The 20,364-nt window shown below is 32.6% G+C and overlaps 1 protein-coding gene and 2 long non-coding RNA genes across 5 annotated transcripts; 1 reads left to right on the forward strand and 2 right to left on the reverse strand.

The window, feature by feature from the left end:
* Positions 1 to 7,737: 7,737 nt before the first annotated feature.
* Positions 7,738 to 13,360, forward strand: LOC143587874 (receptor-like cytosolic serine/threonine-protein kinase RBK2). Of its 3 annotated transcripts, none has more exons than XM_077069039.1 (7): positions 7,738 to 7,816; positions 8,779 to 9,158; positions 9,966 to 10,217; positions 10,353 to 10,507; positions 12,206 to 12,285; positions 12,381 to 12,516; positions 12,773 to 13,192. In XM_077069039.1, exons 2-7 carry the CDS (start codon positions 8,789 to 8,791, stop codon positions 12,947 to 12,949), a joined length of 1,170 nt encoding a protein of 389 aa, XP_076925154.1. In that variant the 5' UTR covers positions 7,738 to 7,816; positions 8,779 to 8,788; the 3' UTR covers positions 12,950 to 13,192. The 3 variants fall into 3 exon arrangements, with proteins under 3 accessions (XP_076925154.1, XP_076925155.1, XP_076925156.1); XM_077069040.1 differs by lacking the exon at positions 7,738 to 7,816 and adding an exon at positions 8,459 to 8,684 and having other exon boundaries at positions 8,795 to 9,158; XM_077069041.1 differs by lacking the exon at positions 7,738 to 7,816 and having other exon boundaries at positions 8,700 to 9,158; positions 12,773 to 12,922; positions 13,024 to 13,360.
* A 1,275-nt stretch (positions 13,361 to 14,635) lies between these two features.
* On the reverse strand, positions 14,636 to 15,942 carry LOC143587872 (uncharacterized). Its single transcript, XR_013144984.1, has 3 exons — positions 15,478 to 15,942; positions 15,014 to 15,100; positions 14,636 to 14,900 (listed from the first exon to the last, which is right to left on the reverse strand). It is a non-coding gene; the product is annotated as an uncharacterized LOC143587872 (long non-coding RNA).
* A 535-nt stretch (positions 15,943 to 16,477) lies between these two features.
* On the reverse strand, positions 16,478 to 17,216 carry LOC143587873 (uncharacterized). Its single transcript, XR_013144985.1, has 3 exons — positions 16,942 to 17,216; positions 16,646 to 16,711; positions 16,478 to 16,518 (listed from the first exon to the last, which is right to left on the reverse strand). It is a non-coding gene; the product is annotated as an uncharacterized LOC143587873 (long non-coding RNA).
* Between the last annotated feature and the right edge of the window lie 3,148 nt (positions 17,217 to 20,364).

Below are 20,364 nucleotides of genomic sequence, written 5' to 3' on the forward strand. Positions count from 1 at the left end.
ATAGAGTAATTATATATACAAGTAAAGTAATTATCACAGAGTAATTACATAAAACTCTACTTGTATATATAATTACTATACTTGATTTTCACGTTTAGCACGTTAATTTCATTTGTATTTGATCCAAACCCTATATATATATACCATGGTGAGTTTTAAGAACTTTAAGAACTCAATTTTGAACCACACATTTAATTAAATGATATGAAATATGTGGCAGGAGAGAGAATAAGTATTTTTGATAATTACACAAGTTTAAACGTTAGTTACACATGTGTAAAAAGTCGATTCGGTGTGTAAAAAAATATTGTAATTTTTTATACATCACTTATACTTACGTATTACACATGTGTAAAAAACGTTTGAAAAAAAATGTTACTTTGAGTTCTTTCGAGTTTTTAAAACTCAAAATGGTTCTCAAAAGAAATCAATCCTATATATATATATATATATGGATCTTGCGAGAAGTGATATTACAACGAGAAGTGCGAGAAGTGAATGTGTAACCCCATTAATCCCTAATTTCACTCACTTTCTTATGATGTTACCTACATGTATGTAGGTTGATTGTATTTATGTCTTAGCTACACACATTCAAACCTATCTACACACATATACATGCGTACCTACACACATTCAAACATACCTACACACATACAAACGTACCGAGCCACATTCGAACCTACATACCTACACACATACAAACATACATACACATATACAAAAATACGTACCTACACACGTACATACGCACCTACACAATAAAAAGGAAGTGAAATTAGGGATTAATGAAGTTACACTTTTACTTCTCACACTTCTCGCTGTAAAAAAAACTTCTGAAATGATACAATACCTATATATATATATTATCTTTTAGTTAATTAAAAAATAATTATGTATAAATGGAGTATCTAACTATTTATATTTAAGTATGTGTGAAACTAATTGTTATTTCTGTGGTGGGGGGGGGGGGGGGGGGTGATTTGAGTGTAGAATATGGGATTAATGGTTTAATCTATATATACTGCAATATTTAGTTGTAAAATAATATATTAATAATAACTATAACTAATTCAACTATTTATTTAACGACCAACGAATCCTCTAAATGAGTTTCTGGTTAAATTCATGACATCGGGATATACTCACATTTCAATTCGAGGAAAACTCTCACCTAAGGTCAACGCTCGTGAACACTCGCTTTAAGACACGACAGTGCGGTGAGATAAAATCCGTTTAGTTCACGGATCAAACTAGCGAACGCCACGTTGCTCATCACTCGGCGCAGCCGAAACTAAATGATGAAAAAATAATTCAAAGCTGAATCACATAAAACAAGAAATCTATTTTTTACTACTCCATCAACTCATTGACAATCCAACTATTAATATCACGTGTAACTTCACCTTGTGACTTATAAATGCTCATTTCTCCATCAAATTCAAAATTACCAAGAGGATTGACCTTCCAATAGGTTATAAAGTTTTTGTTGTGCATTTAGTCAGGCGGTTTAGTGGATAGGATCGTTGTACATGTTTGTTCTCTAAGATCTATTATTTGTATTTATGCTACACACATTTTCAGTTAAGGAGATAGTTGGTAAATAAAATTTATTTGTGTTTAATATATGAATTCTTTACATACTATTTTGTACACAATATGTGTATTTAGGGACTAGGGTCCTTCTAAGGTAGAGCGAAAGCATTATTAATACAGAGAAAAATCTCAATAAACTTTAGATATAAACCGAATGAATTAATCATTGCAAAAAAGTCTTATTTATAAACATTTTCTAAATTTTATTCTTTTTTTCAAATTTTTGAAACTGCAAATTGACTATTACGATCCGGCTCGCCAAAATCTATCTGTTCGCTAGTTGTTGGCCTCACAACTCCATTCCTTGCCAAGTTATGCCAGTTTTAATTTTGAATATTTTTTGTCATGTTTCTCTATGACTCTATCCAACTAGTCCAAATAAGAGTCTTGACAATTGTAGGGTAGTGTTTGTTATACAGGATTAGCATGCGGAATTGAATGAACTATTGTGAGGGAATGAAAGAAAAGATGGGTGATTGGTCAATCGAAATCGAATCATCTATCACACAAGAAATCTCATCCCCTCTAATTAAACACATCAAAACCCTTTCACATACCCTACATTCCCGAAATCACAACCTGGCCACCTCAACCGCAGTCGCCACCACCACAAACAGCACTGGCACCTCAATCGTCGCCGCCACCATCCTCACCACTTGACCACGATCATCGCTACCGCCATCACATGACCACCACCACCACCACCACCATCGCCATGTCCATTTTCCTTTGTATTATGGGAATTTTACATCTATTCACATAGGTTATCTAAACAGGACAATAGAACATTAATAATAATGCATTTTGTTTCTTTATCCATTCAGTTTCCTCGTCATTTGTTCCATCTCTTTCATTCGTTCTATAACTCATGTTAAACCAGAGACTAATTTATTATCACCTTCAACTATGTGAATTAAAGTGTCTCTAAAAAAATAATTTGCCCAATGAGATTTACCACGTGTCTGAACTTACTACTAAAGGAAACTAGAAGTCAGACAATCTAGTGATAAAAATGATCAATTTAGATCTTGATAATAACAAGAAACAAGATAAATATTATTTTTTTAATAACAAAAACATGACAAAAAGAGAAAAGTTATCGGGCTAACATGCAAGCGTTAGGTAAATGATTTACCTTTGATATTAGTTGATGTCATAACCAGTGGCGGATCCAGAAAATTTTGCCAGTGGGTGTAAAAAACGGTTAACAAAAACGGGTCAAGTCAAACTAAAACGGGTCAAACCAAAATGGGTTAGATCAAATGAAATTACATTAAATAAACCGCGTATATAAATCTAAGCAATAAATTTTGGTCTAATTTTTATAATGGTCCGATTAAACTAACAAAATATATCACTATATTAATAACTAATTGATGAAGTGGTTAGACAATTAAACAATCTAAGCTTAATTGTTATTTTGTGAAAGAAAAGTTACACTTGCGTTTGAAAAGTTGGGTCGGAAAGTTGAGTTTGGGGCACTAAGAAAAATACGGATGGGGCACTTGGGGTCTTTAAACCTAATATAGTAGAAGTTTATAGAAAAAAATACGAATTGACGGGGTGCATACGCTCCCTCTGACTTAATACTGAATCCGCCCCTGGCCATAGCCCATACAAAGAACAATATCATTGCAGGTAATTTCCCGAGATTGCATCGCATGTGATATGTTGCAAAACAACAATAATCATTTTTTCAGTATTACGTATGATTATGATCTTTTTATCATTTTGGGTCAATATATTTTCAATTTAAAAAGAGAGAAAATAAATCAGGTAATTAAATTGTATCATTGTTAACCTTTCTAGAGTGATCGCGCAATTACTCAAAAACTATACAAAAAACTTGATTTTTCGCAATTTTTCTAATTAATATCATTGCTAACCTTTTCTAGAGTGATCATCGCCTCATCAAGTTAAATTGTATCAAGGAATATATGAAAGCAAAATGAGCTCTAAACATATAATAGTCTCGAGTTTATAAGATCTGGCCTCAAATTTGAAAATTGGATGTTTTAATTTTCAAGTAATTAATTCAAACATGTCAATCAAGCTTAAAGTAATCTTCCTATAGTCAATCCAATCACATTCCCTAATGCCACATGTAAACAATTTAAACCTAACTTGATATATATGATCTTGGTCAATGCAGGTCTACGGGTGAGCAAGATTAAAGTCGTTGAAGTTAGTTAAAGAAATTACGAACTTCAAGGGTATATATATATATTTGCCAATAGTTGAAAGTTGCTTTAAAGTTTAAATTGTGGTTTTAAGCTGTCAGTTTTCCTTGAAAGTTTGTTGGCGATGAAGACAAGGTTGTTATAATGAAAATCTAGGGCTTGGAACGACTAGTTCAATTCCCTCTTATTACTCACTCATTTCTTGCAATTCCTTTTTCGATTGATTTGTCATTCTTATTTATGTAATAACCCTAAATCAATATCGTGAAATAGTGATTGAATAATACTACTTCGTTTATGGCTTAGTGTTCTTCATTTGTTAACTACGATTTCAATTATGCATTATCGTTAACACATGGATACCTTATAACCATCATCAACAAAAATCATAACTATTTAAAATTGGGCGTTGTATCGTTTGTAAGATACTTGGAATTGCTAAATGAAGTTAAAACTAAACGAGTTTGATCTCAAGCTACATACACGAGCTTGATTAAGCTCGTGATCCTTAACAATCATATAATTTATTATAATTTATTAATGTATAATATTCGTCATAAATAAACAGGGATCTATTGTTCTGCCATCACCTCCTAAGTCAAATTCCACACCACAAACTCAAATGACAGTGTGACGAATCCTCAAACGGTCGCTTTGAAGTGTGTGGGTGGTTGGGGGGGGGGGTAATTTGACATTTAACTATGCAAACGACGACTAAATTCGAGTTTTTATTCAACATCCTAACACATAGAATATATTTTATACACGCTTGAATTACTCATAACATCATGATTCTTATCTTTCTTTTATTATTCGTTAAATCAATTTAATCACATATAAATTAACACAAAAATGATAATAAAAAAAACTTATATTTAATAGCGATATATGTTATATAGTTTTGGTGGGTGGAGTAGTACTCTTGGATGGTAGTAGTTATTTTGGATAGAAGTTTGGCCAGGTTTTGGCCTAACTTAACTGAAAGTCAATATAGCATACGCATCCAACTTTGACCGATTAATTACTCAGTTTGAGACCGGTGGCTTATGACAATGATGAGTGATTAATGTATATATTAGTTATAATTTATTAATTACTAGTTGAACTTATTTGAATCAATATAATTTCAAGTAAACTCTACTAATGTAGATGTAACATTTAAATTGTTTTCAAAATCTTTATAATTCTCTATATTTTTCTGTTAGACTATTATGTATGAGGCTCACATGGGGTGCTACATGGCTCAAATGATGCCCCATGCATGAACACTGAGCCTCCCATCCTCTCCTCATGTGTGACGGGGTGCGCATGAGGGCCATCACGTAACTCATCCGATCATATTTATTTTTCCTTTTATTTTTTCATTTTTTTTATCTATTTAAATAAGTTATATACATGGAATGGTGAAGAGTGAAGTATAACATAAGTTGAGTAGTGAGGTTGAATATTGGAGGAAAAACTGAAATAACGCGCTCTAACATGGCGAATGATGAAAAGTAACAAATAACAAATAGCCTTACAATACAAGTTAAGTTTTAACATTTCATGTACAATTCGAAGATGACATACTATCTAAATTAAGAAAATATGTGTGATAGCTAACAAGTGTTTGATTTTGATGTTTCACTTCTTTTATCTTCTAAAAATGATATATATATGGTGTTATTAAAAAATAATAATCCTACAATAATCAAATTAACTGCTTAAAACCTCTTTTATTTAATTCACTTGGAGATAAGAGTTAAATCATTTGATTTCCTTTTGTAAGAGACACACGTGTGTGGTACGTGTGTATATTGTGCGTGTATCTAATTTTATATAAATTAAATAACTGGAGTAATAGTCACTACACAAATCACAACTCAACCATCATTTCTTGATTAATTATTAAAGAAGTCCTTTTTGAAACTTTTAATTGCTTCCTAATTCAGAAATCACAACACTTTCTCGCTTCTTTTATTGCTTTTTCCAAAGAAATATAGTAGGGTAACTATAACTATTTATCTAGAAATAGTCAGAATTTTGTTTCTAACCGTCAAATTAATAGAATTATTCAAGTTAGTTAAACAAATTGTGACCATATGGTTATGTCTATTTTGCTTGTAAGAAGTTCACAGCGTTGTTAGTATTGTTATTATGGAGACTCCTCGGGAAATCATTTATTATGGATTTTTGGTACTACTTCCACTTTAACATACTTAGATGTGGAGTTCTTTCCTAGTCCACTATTATTATGCTGAAAGTGTGTTGGTGATATCTTAGGCATGGAGTTATTTGTAGCTCAACAATTCTCCTACGACAAAATATAATAACATGGGATTTGCATAAGGTGTTACAAACACCCCCGGACTCATAGTCTTTGATGAGCTTTACCCCACCAAACAAAACATAACAAAATTGGCTCTTATATCATTTGTAACATTCAGCTTCTCCATACCAACATTTGTGTACGCTTGTCACCAAGGAGCTGAAGGATTTGTTCTTAATTAATTGCCCGGACAGAGATTTTCTAGGAGATCACTCATCATAATGTTAAGCATGTTAATTACGAAGTTCTCCTCTAATCGACGTGTTTGCTCCTTACGGCTCACTATCTCTCTTATGAACAAAAATGAACAATGTAATATTTGTAGTGGTAAACAAATTGTTTAAAAATGACTTTGAAAATGAAAAATTACTCTAGTTGCATAGGTCAAACATTAATATAAGATTTTAATTTTGTTTTAAATTAAATTTTGCAAGCTTTGCATCGGAATAATAAATGAAAATTTTTTTTTTCACTAAATTTATACACACTCGACTTTACTTATATATAAGTTAAATAATTGACAAATAATGGGTTTTGCCGTTCTCCTTTATTTAGGAAAACATAGTTTAAATCAAAGTGTGTTAAAAATTGAGTTGAATTGCATAATGTGAAATTTGTTTAAGGTGTTTCTGATACAAAACTTTTATATCCATAAATAGAAAATGATTTTGAAAATGAAAACTTACTCTAGTGGCATGGACGTATAGCTTGTGTCAAACTCAAACAATACAAGATTTTAATTCAACTTTTAAAGTTTTACAAGTCTTGTGTAATTGTGTCTGAAATTTAGATTTCATCAATTTTGTACACGGTGATTTTACTTTAATATAAGTTATACAATTGATAAATAGTGGATTTGGTGTTCTCCATGATTATAGTTTTAGAACAAATCGAAGTGTGTAAAAAATTGAGTTAAATTGTATGAGAGATCAATTTCCAAAGTAGTTATGTTAATATGAAACCTGAAAAGGTAATGAATAAAAGTTTTCACGTAACTTAGTGGACAAATTACCTGAAGTTATATATAAACGAACTCATTTCTCATGTGTTGATACCTTAACTATAGGAAATAAGTGATAGCCCAAAAGTGTGTGAAACACCGTGTGAAACACCATATTAAACACTTTTACATGTAACCGTGGCCGTGGTGTTTATTTTACTAAATTTGGTTTAAAATACTAGACACAAGTGAGAGCAGAACATATATATTTCGTCTTTTAGAATATTGGCCTATGTTATTACGGAGTACTCCTTCTTTTCCATAATATATAAATCACCAAAAATCTGTGTTATCTTGGGCATGCAAGTCATTTTCGAAAATACAACAACCACTACTCCGGATATTGTATCATGTGAAACTACACATTCATTTAAAAGTAGACAAGAAACTCGCTTTAGAGGATCCGTGTTAAACAAGACATTGGTCTAAATCTTTTCACGCTTTAATTTTACATTATCGTAATCACGAATTCACGACTTATGAACATCAATTTGCTATACGTGACATGATCACACCACTATACACCAATCGAGTAATTTTCACTTTAGAAAATACAATAAAACCTACCATAATTTGCAACAAGGATTGTTCTTCCACCTTACTTCATTTCCACCCTTTTCTCTCTCTAAACAGTCTTTTCTTTTTGTCTCTCATTCTGGGGTTTCCTCCTCCTCTGTTTTGGGACATCTTCACAAACACAAACACAAAAGAATCTTCAGCTTTTTCTTTATGGTATGTCGGTCAAACTCTCTTCATGTTTACTAATTCTTTAACCTCAAATTCAACTTTACACTCTTTATGTTCATGTATCTATATGTGCACACATATATATGCATCATGCTTTTTTACATATACCCATAATAACAAGTTACTAGCATGTGCTGATGTACATGTGCATGTGTTACCTTGTCTCCCTGATGTCATTTAAATGCCTTCCCTCGATTACTGCACCAATTTAATACCTTTTCTGGAAATTTATTAACCCTTTTACTTTTCATGTGATTCCTAATCAAGTTTTATTCCTTGGTATAGTATGCATTTATGTCCTTATTTTTACAAATTCTTGCCATTTATTTTGAAATTTATTATATTTTTCTCTCTCAGTTTTGATCATGGATTTCCAAGATGATTATTAATTTAGAATTGGTTAATGAATAGTTAGGTGATTCATGTCATAGTTATTTTCTCGTGACTATAGTATAAAAATCGTATCAAACACTTCTAGTCAGTTCTGTCTTCTGTCTGGTACCAGTAGGAGAGATTAAGAGATACGGTTATGCTGATAGCTGGATATATAATTGTTTTATGTATGACACTATGACAGTTAAAACAACAAGTACAAATGTTTATACAATTTTATACTTTAAATTGGATTTGTAACATAGCATATATCTTATATAACAATGTTCACAAACTTTTATGAAATAAAATACTATATTTAAAAAGCATAGAAATCAAATTAAAGACACACCAAAACATCTTTTTTTCTCCCAAAACTTTTGTCTAAGGTTCATAGGTTGTCTTGTCATGTCTTGATCCAACAAACTGACACCCATCTCTTCATGATCATCACTTCTATATAAAGAATGAAAAATTATGTGTCTTTGTTCATTTAAGGATATGGGTTTGTTCACTTTCATATCATTTTACAATAACCAACACTAAAAGATTGGCCACCATTTATAATTTTGCAGATTTATTGATATGGAGAAGATGAAGGTTGACAGTTATTCTCCCACATGTGTTCTTGAGGATTATTTAAGGGGTTTGGAATCTGATACAGTTTCTTCAAAAGAAAGCACATCTGGAAGTGATCAAGATCATCAAAAGGATTCAAAGGTTTCAAAATGGATGGATTTTGTTCATTTGATTAAAAGCAAGTCAAAGAAGTGTTTGCCAACATTTCATCCTATTACTAGTGGTTTGCAATTATCAAGAAGATTAAGTAGCAGTTTTAGAGAACAGTTTCCTGTGATTCCACCATCTCCAATGGTGGATATGAGTTATTTTAAGCCTCATTGGAAGAACTTTACATTCTCACAGTTGCAATCTGCCACCAATAACTTCTCAAATGGTAAGATTCTTGAGTCATCTCAATCTTCAAGATTTTCTATATGGGTGTGTTTTATTTAGGATTGCAATTGTGTTCGGTTAAGAGGTTTCGGGTAGGTGGCTTGTAAATTAATTTTAATCGAGTTCTAAACAGGTTGGTGGGTTGTAATAAGGACGAGTTGATCTTCTCAAATATATATTTTTTTATTTTCTTTTATTAATCTAGTTTAAACGGGTTTATGGATCAGGTTATTTAATTACACGGGTTAAATTCGTGAGCTCAGACATGGTCCGGTTACGTTTCATTTAATTAAAACCCGAATGCTCCATTTATTTACGGATAAGCGGATTAAAAGGTCAACTTAACAAGACCCATTTAATTAAACATGTTAAAAAGTCAACCTAAGTGCGACCTGTTTAATTAAACGTGTTACAAAATCAACCTGAACGCCACCTGTTTAACTAAACAAATTAAACAGGTCAACCCGGAGACAAACCGTTTAATTAAACGAGTTAAACCAATTAACCCGAACACGGCCCTTTTTGTTAAAGGAGTTTAACATGTCAACCCGAAGACTGCGCGTTTAATAAACTAGTTAAACAAACAAACCCTTACACGACCTATTGTGTATGTGTTTTAGGTTGTATAAGGAATTGCCACACCTAAGTTTATTTAATAGTTCTTGACATAACAAGAATTTGCCAAATACCATGTTTTATTATTACAACTTAAGGGTTGCACGGCAGGTTCGAAGGTTTATTATTACAACTGATTATCTGATTCTAACTACTAAATATCAATAATCACAAGACCAATTTATTTAAATAGAAAATATGATTGGAAAAGGAGGTTATGCTGAGGTGTACAAAGGAGTTTTAAAAAATGGCCAACTTGTTGCTGTGAAACAACTCACACAAGGCTCGATCGATGAACGAACCGCGAGCTTTCTATCCGAGCTAGGCATTATGGCTCATGTGAACCATCCGAACACAGCCAAATTAATCGGTTATGGTGTTGATGGGGGGTTACATCTTGTTCTTGAGTTGTCTCCCAATGGTAGTTTAGCTTCATGGCTTCATGGTTAGTAATAATTATAACTTCTAAATTATTATAATTGTGGGCCCAGACCGGGCCGTTAATTATTGTTTCTTGAAATTAAAGTGTAAGGGAGTAAAGGGTTAAAGCTTAAATTTGAATTATACAATTTTGTGACAGCTTTGAAGGAGAAGTTAGATTGGGACATTAGGTATAAAGTTGCTTTAGGGACAGGTGAAGGTTTGCTTTATTTACATGATGGATGCCAAAGGAGAATCATTCATAGAGATATTAAGGCTGCAAATATATTGCTTACAAAGGATTTTGAACCTCAAGTAAGCAAAGCCCTATGTTAATTTATTTTCTTTTATTGGTGTGTTTTTGACTTAGAACAGAAACACAAAAAATAAAAAATAAAAAAAAATTAAAACTATTAAAAGGACATAATCAGTAAATGACAGTTTTTGGAAAATTGTCTAAGGTCAAAATTGAGACTTTCGGTGAGGGAAGTTGGATCGAAAAGTCAGCATCCGACCCATTACAGTTGGACCCTTTTCTAGCCCATTTTTTTGCCCCTTAGTTCAAATACCAGTGTGGATTTGTATTTTGGTAACCAATCATTACAACTTAAATAATCAAATTATAAAAAATAAGAGAAATCTGCAATTTGTCTCCCTGGAAAATAACGTCGCGAGATGGAATAACCACTGAAAAAATATTTGCGAACTTTGACTCCCTGTGTTTTCCAGCGGGTTCTTCTGACTCCCACCGTCAGTTGACCTTCCTGTGACCTATTAAAAATTGCGAAATGACACTCATTTACCCTTATATCTTCATCTTCGTCATCTAACCTAGTGTGTGTTCTTGGTGTAAACAACCGACCAAATCCTTCACCATTCATGATCTATCAAATTAATCCCACCAATCTTCAATTCAACCCTCACAATGACAAAACCCCAAGCGACGAAGACAAAGACCCAAAAAAAACCGAAGACATGGTTTTCTCTCCGGCGACTCGTCGGCCGGCCAAAAACCCAACCCAACAAAACCGACATATGTCAACAAACCATAACAATAACAATAACCCACCACAAACAACCCATAAAGACTCCACAATGTTATGTAAAGACGCGAAACGAGATGGCTGAATGATTTTGGCGTTGCGGTGGTGCGGTCACCGGAAAAACGAGAATTCAGTGGCCGAAACAACCCATAACCCACCACAAAACCCAAAGAATTTCGGCGTCGCGGTGGTCGGAAAAACGAGATGGGCGGAATCCATGGCGACGGTGGCTGCCGTGGCGGTGGCGTGGTGCCGGAGGTTAGGGTTTTTGATCGAAATGATTTATAGGTGCGGTGGTTGAATTATTGAAGTGATTGGTAGTGGGATTTGAGAGATTTGAGGGTTTGAGTCTTGAAATCTAGGGTTTGAGGATTTGATTAATTGTTATGAAACTGATGATAAAGATGATGAGATTAAGAGTTGGTGGTGGGTTTGAGGATTTGAGGTTGATGATGATGAAGATGAAAGTTGATGATGATGAAGATGAGATCTGGTGATGATGATGAAGCTTATGATGTTGCTGCTATTATTATTATTATTATTATTTATTAAAAGAAGATTACTAAAATACCCTTAATATGTTGGTATTATTACTAAAATACCAACAGTCAACTGACGGTGGGAGTCAGAAGAACTCGCCGGAGAAACACAGGGAGTCAAAGTTCGCAAATTCTTTTTCAGTGGTTATTCCATCTCGCGACGTTATTTTCCAGGGAGACAAATTGCAGATTTCTCATAATAAATTGAGAAAATTTGTAAAAACAAAATAAACTATTATTTTAACTAATGGACGAGTTCAAGTCTCGGAAAGTATTAAATTTGCTGTTAGTTATTTTTATATGACAGACCGGCTATTGTTACATTCCTAAAATGAAATAAAAAAAACTTTATGTCTAAAGTAGAAAAATATAGAGTTTAAATGTGTTCTTTTTTAAGCATTGGACACAAATAGTAACTGTTTTCATTTCAGATTTGCGATTTCGGGCTAGCAAAATGGCTGCCAGAGCATTGGACACATCATACAGTTTCAAGATTCGAAGGCACATTCGGGTTAGTAGGTTTCATTGCCGGCTTTAAAGTTTGCCTGGTGGTATATTATAAGTATTGTGATTATTAGATACCATAATTTTACCATTTTTTTATAGATATCTAGCTCCAGAGTACTTGATGCACGGGATCGTTGATGAAAAGACCGATGTTTTTGCTTTTGGTGTACTTTTGTTGGAGCTTAGTAGCGGTCGTAGAGCTCTGGATTATTCCCAACAAAGTCTTGTTTTATGGGTATTGCTTGTTTATTCTTTTAAGACCGCATAAACCTGCAATATGAGGTAGGCCGGGTGGGTTGAATAATGGGTCAAAATATGTAAACGTTGGGGGACTTGAAACATTTGACCCATTTGGCATGACCGAAACCTAAAGTAGTTCAATTAGGCCCGTTTGGCATGTTCAAACAGTTTGACCCGTTTTCTGTTCAACTAAACTTTTGACATGGTTCAAAATATTTATTTTAAACGAACATTTGGTTTACTTAAAACAGGCAAAACCATTGCTGAGAAAGAATAATGTTAGAGAGCTCGTTAATCCTGCGATCGTTGACCATTGTAACACGCGACAATTGCATTTAACGGTTTTGGCTGCTTCTTTATGCATACAACAATCGTCCATTAGACGCCCAGATATGAACCAGGCATGTTTACATTCTTTAATATTTTGATAATCAATGAAGCTTGACTAATATACTTTTTAACGAACAATTTAAACATGGTTAACCGCGTCCTATATATATAGGCTTTACAGATCCTAAAAGGTGAATACGGTGGATGGGAATTTGCAATGCAAAATTGTAGACGTCGGTCGTCATTGAAGAAACATTATGAAGAGCTTTTTAGCATGGAAAATTACGGTGCAGTCACTTCACAAAAGCCAAATCATAATGGTTGACTAGGCTTGTGTTATATTAAAGTTGTAACTAGCTAGACAATTTATGAGTCATGTTTGTGAAATTTTGAAGTACAAATGTTGTATTATGTTCATATGTATAATTACTTTTAGTTCAATTGTAAAATATATGTATGTATTGTTGTTTTAAGAATGAAAACAAAGGTTGTTGGTGGATCCAACAGCATTTATATGATGAAGAGTATGCGTATTGCCATGTGACTTTTAATATCTTATGAAGAACCTAAACAAGATCATTTTTGAGAAAATTGGGATTATAGGAAAAAGAAAATCAGTGAATTAGAAATACCTTCCTTGAATGTTGAATAGTATATATTTATCAGGCTAACTATTCCAGGGGTAAAAAGATAATGTAAACTTAACTTAAAGTATACTCTAAAAATGTTATTAAGAATTAACTCGCAAGCTTACTTGCAAAGATAGAATGAGTACTTTTTATTTACAATGTTTTCTCAAGTTTAAGTTAAAAAACCACAAAAAAATAATAATAATCCAAACGCGTGAGTGTATTGCAAACATATCTTCACCATTGGCCTCTCGTCAGTTCAGACGTTTTAAACGCGTTTGCGGTGTGCGTATTAGTAAAATATATTTTGTAACATATTCTTGTACATTTATTATCGGGTCAACTGTTGTTATGCACTTCCCTCAATTAGTAGCTAGTTTTGCTCCTGTAATTATTTTATTACAGTAAAGTCTATAGGCCATCTGATCTAATTGTATCCGGTACAACGGATTCTTCCTGGACACCATAATGATCAATCACAACAAGTAAAATAAAGAACAAGATAAAACTATGAATGTGATAGTAACTTGATAAACAAACTTCTTGTTCCACAATAATCAGTATGTACAATCGTAATGTCACAAGCCCTAAACAGATAATGAAGTGTTGCGTTGGATGGGAGGTGACGGTTTTGTGATAACCGTCCCAAACGGTTATTTGTGACCAACTAACATCTCCTATAATCACGGAGATTATCTCAATCTACAAGTTGTTTGTTGGCCAAAGGCCCAAACAATCCCGCAATCCCAATTCGACCAAATCAAACCCAAAACGGGCCTAACATGTTTAATGTACTAGACAAACGAAATATACGAAACGCCATAAATAAATGTACGTCTTAACTAAAAATTCATATGTTAAACAGAACAAAAGAATTCGTTTACCAGTAGAAACCTCAATAGAAACTTCATCAGAAAGTTACCACTACTCTGTGTTGGTACTTAGTACTAATCATTTTTACCACTTAAACTAATTAGTTACTACTGCTTAATAGTAAATTGCCACTTTATCATATTCCTTTTTTTCAGAAATTGTTTTAAAAACCTACTAACTTGTTAGGCTTTCCCCTTGAATTGAAAGCATTAGATGGATCCCAACGTTCGAATACACATGCAATAGAATATTAACAAGAATAAGATGATAACATTTATTCGATACCAAATTTATGAGAAAATATTCAACTAACAGTGGGACTGATCTTTATTTGATTCAGATACATGATTAATGAATGATGATCACTTAATCGAGAATATTAATTAAATACAATCTTGTTTTATTTAGTAAGTCCACTCTTTCGGGAGAAATATTTCAGGTGAAGAACTTCGGTTTTGAGAGATGACACATGTTTGGCTCGACACATCCCTGTTCTTCTTAGGTCTAATCTGATCGCATTCTAATCCCTTCACATTATTGTTATGCTCTGAAATAACCAGAAAAAACATGCGACGTTAATGGTATGGTAATGAATGGAGATTATTTACAAAAGGTTAACATTAGATATATAAGATTCAAATAAAACCAATATATGTGTACCTTGAGGCTTGATTTGCAAGCCTAATTCGTGTACGTTGAGGTTTAAAGCTTTTACAACACGAGACGGAAGGAGAATGGGAGCAATTGCTGAAAATAACCATCAAAGATATGTTCAGTTTAAAACGCGTCATTTAATACATACAATACTGACTCTGGTTGGGGCAAAAAAAAATTGTTGTATATTATTGTTTTAACAGCCTGTTTAAATTATTTAAGTAATTAATTTGGATATAATGATTAAAAAATATAAATATACTAAAAGTTTATACTTAATGTATAAAAGGTATAGGATGTGTTCATTACAAAAGTCTTTAAATAAAACATAATCGAAATTGAGCTCCTTACAAGTAAACGAGACTACTTTGTGACATAAAAGTTATTAGTTTATAATTTCTAGCAAACTAAAAGCTTAGTTTGATATGGTGCTAAAGTAATAATTATGACATATCGAGACAAGAATTTACCTGGTTTTCTAGGTTTTTCAGCTTTGGTTCCTGCTGTACGAGGAAGAAAAACTCCTGTACCGCAAGATCTTTGGCCAGAAACTAGAAACATAGCTTGCATACCAGGTCCTCCAGCTGCCCAATTTGTAGAATATTTGGTCTTTTGATCCGGTTTTGAATAATTCTTCCAATGCTAGCAACAGAAAATAAAACAATTCAACATTTACATCAAAATTCGAGTTCATATGTAAACGGTCTAAATCAACTTTCTTTACACAACAAACAAACTGATACGCGATTCTTTTAAAATAACTAAGACCACCCCTAGTCCATTGCCAAAAACACCAGTCGGCTATTTGTGACAAGGACTACGCTTTGGCATGGGCGCTCACAAACGGAGATGTGGGCCCATTAACTCACAATTATAAATAAAATGTATGTATAATAGTATAGACATTGTACACACATATGACTACAAGTATACATTCAAAATTTGATGCCAACTTCTATGTAGTAACTGGTCAAGAAGATTCCGGAATCTGGAATCTTTCACATTGTATATGGTGCCATAACATAATTGGAGGGATTCAGAATCTTTCAACTTATATAAATAATTTTTTTATAGTGCTGATTATTATTTATATCAGATTCCTTACTTACTAAAACAATTTGCATAAACTAGAGTTAAAAATCATATGAATACGTTTTTTTTGTTATTAATTTCCTAACAAATTTGTAGGTTGGATGTATAAATCTCGTCAGTTAACAAGTTGACTATTTTATACAAGAGTTGACATCATGACTGCTATATTTGATCGAATTCTCACAATAAATGCTAGATTATTATCATCACTTATTCTAATCACCCAATTAGAATTTATATGAATCTCTAAATCAGCAGGATTCTAATTTTCTCTCTCCATGCTTTGTGCATGTGTGTTACAAATTAATATCGTGTACAAAAATAATTACCGGTGGTGGTGACGCCAGAAGAGGAGGTTGTGCCCGCGACTTCAGGCCCGGCGGAGGTTGATGTCTGTGCTTATAGTTATAATTCCTCTCCTGTTAATATTAATAGCATATAAGCGCCAATCGTACAAATATCCCACTACCAGTAAGGCGTCAGGCGTCTGGTTTGATGTCTGGTCTGGTTTTGAAAACATTAAAAAAAAACTGAAAGTGTGCTTACCGTATAATTAAAACGAAGATCGTCTTCTCCACATGCTTCCAATTCGCCATTGATAACGCTTCGTCGCTGTTATTGTTACAGTTATCATACATTAGCGCGATTTATTTAAATCGTACTAATATTCGATCGCCTAAAATCTATCTATACGAACTCAAATAATTCAATGTAATAACTGCTTTTCAGTTTTATATTTTTAACTAAGTATTATTATGCATATATGACAATAATTCAAATAATCATTCAGTTACATTAAAATCAAACATAATTCAAATCCGAAAGCGTGTGTAAACTAATACCTTTGAAAATAAGCGATACTCGTCTTGTCCGGAATCTCGACATGCTTCGATATCATTATTGAGAATGCAAGTAGGAAGCCATGGCAATCCCGAGTCACGAAACTCGACGAATTGATGCGCTTGTTCAGCCATGATCGATGTGTTTATGCGATCGGAGATGGCGAATTTGGGAGAAGAGAAGTTAGAGGGAATGTGGATTTCCAACTCTAGACCTGCAATGTAACTACTTATAGTTGCCACCCTTTATATATGAGTGTGAGAATTTGAGGAGAGAAGGTTGTTGTTTATACACAGACACACACTGTTCCTTTATTTTCTCCGGAAATTATTATTTTTTGTATTCAAGTTTTAAACAACTTTCCATAGTTGTCCTCATGTATTTTTTTTTCTTTTTGTTATCTACCACTTTAAACCAAAAGTTGGTAATCTAATGGTCCTTCACCAAGTAGAAGGGTCAATTAAATTTGACAGGGTTGAACTCCGATATGTCAAACCGAAAAATGTCTATTATGCCGGTTCGATTATAAGTTGATGGACAGACATAAATGAACTAGATGTGCGCCTTCTTTAGCACACAAAATCTTTGAACTATGCGGTTGGTTGAAGCTAAATAGCACCGTCAATCTCGGGCAAAGATTGTTTGATCAGTTAGATCAAAAAAGCATTTATTATGTCAGTTTGGTCACAATCTCATGAGTTGCACTTAAAAGAATCGGCCGATTTTTAAGGGATTACATAAAATAATCGTCATTGATTGAGTTATTTTCTTGTTAGCAAACAAGTTTTTTAGACCAGGTGAAACGAAATGTGTTTAAATGTTTATAACTTACTACGTTCTAACTTAATATTGTCCGAAAAACATTTTTTAATATTTACAATTTACTAAATTATTTATTTACTTAATGACAACTTATTAACAATACATTTCTTTTAGCATTTTATTTTACACATTAATCTTTACAATTTGTAGAAAGTTGATACAACTGAGACAATCATTTTCTCAATAGTTTCGACTGTTTATAAACATAAACAACTTGCTGCATCCTAAATTTATTCTCAATCAACTTATTCAACTATTCAATTTCTATAATAACAAGTTTGAGTATGGTTGTTTCTACCTTCATACTCATTATGTCTAATTTAATTTTGGAAGGTATAATATGCTAAACTGGTAAGGGTAGAATTGTAATTTTAGAGATAATGAAGTAAATAGAAAGGAGTGTGGGGGATATGGATAGGCTGGTTTTGGGTTGGGTGAACCTCTTCACGTTTTTTAAATAAAAACGTGAATTTCACAGTTAATTTCCTCACGTATGGTTGTTTCTATCCTTTCCATTATTATAGCTAACACATTAATTATGTTCCATCTGTTTTTTTTATTATTAAACCACCCTTTTAGTTGTAAAGCCAAAAGGTTTATGTCTTTTTTTATACAAATAGTTTAATACAAAAAAGTTAATTTGTTTAAAATGTTTTATCTAGTGAACGAACTCATAAGCAGTTTTAAATTATAGTTTCTGTCATTGAATCTGGAAATAAAAATGTAGGTTCGCTCGATACCTAACGGGTAATTACCCAATAGAAACCCGACGGGTATGTATTATAGTGTTATTATCATACCTTTAATTACAAAATAAATTTACACCAACAATGTATGTATAAGATTTTTAATTATAATTAATGGTAGGTGCGTAATAAAACTTTTAACAATACTAATTTGTTTCTAACAAAGAAAAATTTTCATATAATAAGATATTATTTTTTATAACCAACTTCAATTCGATTTCTCATTTCGTCACCAAAATTTGAAAGTCATTAAGTTGGTTATATGATCATTGTAAAACATTTCCTTTTAAGGGTAACCAACCAAGTATGTAATGTTTATTTAGGTAAACAAATTCAAGGAACATAGAACTTATGTATGCACTTGATAGTTGATACATGGTTGAGATCAAACTAACAGCCTACAAGTGTTCCTTCTCCTTCACAACCACCCACAAGTCCACAACTACACCCACCCAACAACACCTTCAAAAGGTTTGGTTTAGGAAAGTGGAGCCCACAAGATATATTTATATAACATGGATATAATAGGGTAGGCTTCCTATATTTTCAACTTCCCATTCATATGACCATTACTAAATATAAAGCTAACCCACCCACTAAAATATGCCATAAAATTTGTTGTTATTTTGTGCGGTTAGCCTCAACAATCACATATACAATAGTAGATGTGGTAGTTACTTTCATTTACTTAATTAAAGAAAAAACGAATCAAACAAGCTCCACATACTTGAGATAGTAATTCTCGTCAAGCTCGTTTTCACGTTGATAGGTAGGCAATATCTAACTCGAACATGACTTCTTTAGATTGTATAGCTCAACCATAACTACGTATATGCACACTTAACCCATGTAACTCAACCTCTATGAATCACATAACAATAATTGAGGGAAAAATCTATCGATTATCCCACGGTGAAGGTATGATTCCACGGGCAATCAAGTAGGGATGCAATGAAACCTGAGCATGATGGGAAAATCCGAAACACTTGGAACGGGTAATAACCGTCCCATTAGGTTATGGGACGGGTTTGAGATAACATTTAAAATTTTTCATGGGTTTGGGACAAATATGAGATTTATAGGTTTGTCCGATACCCAACAGAAGCTATACGGGTATGGGTTTAGGATTACGTAAACTTACTTGTTGCCATCCCTGGGGCCAAGAGGTTGTGTGTGGTGTGTGTGTGTGTGGGGGGGGGGGGGGTTAATAAATATATATTTGAGGGTTCAGTGGGGAATTTAAAAAAAGTGAGAGACTAGGAAACTATGCATTTTACAGGTAAAAAAATAATATAAAGCTCATTTTCACAAGTAAAAAATAGTTTTAGTATAAACTTTTTTGATTTTTTTTCTTATAAATACATGTAAAATACATTTTAATAAAAAAATTAATTTTGTAAAAAATATAATTTTTTAACCTTTTTTAGCTATTTTTTTAAAGAAAAATATATTTTTATGAAAACAACTCATATATGTGTTTATATGCAAAAACTCTCAAAAAAATTACATAAAAATGTGTTTTTTAGATGTAAAAAAGAGTTTTTTTTATTTTTTTTTACATGTAAAAAAAATGGTTCCCTAGTTTCTCACATTTTGATGGTTTTTTTAATATTTTATCTATTTAAAATACTAATTTTTAGATTTTAAGTTATATTTACTATTTTTACAACTATCATCCTCTTCTTGGCTCATTTAAAATTAAACCTATAGCTTTAGTCCAACTATCGAAGTACCTAATCTAATTATACTATTAAAGCAATAGGCTTTAAGTCCATATACCCCTTTCCTATTGGTTGATTCTCATAGTTTCCATTTATATCAAGGTCTTCTCTAATTTTTAAGTGAATAAAATAAATC

The sequence above is a fragment of the Bidens hawaiensis genome, unplaced genomic scaffold, assembly GCF_021521415.1.
Source record: "Bidens hawaiensis isolate Kalapana, Puna unplaced genomic scaffold, B.hawaiensis_p1.1 tig00035911_1, whole genome shotgun sequence".
In the NCBI taxonomy this organism is placed as follows: domain Eukaryota; kingdom Viridiplantae; phylum Streptophyta; class Magnoliopsida; order Asterales; family Asteraceae; genus Bidens; species Bidens hawaiensis.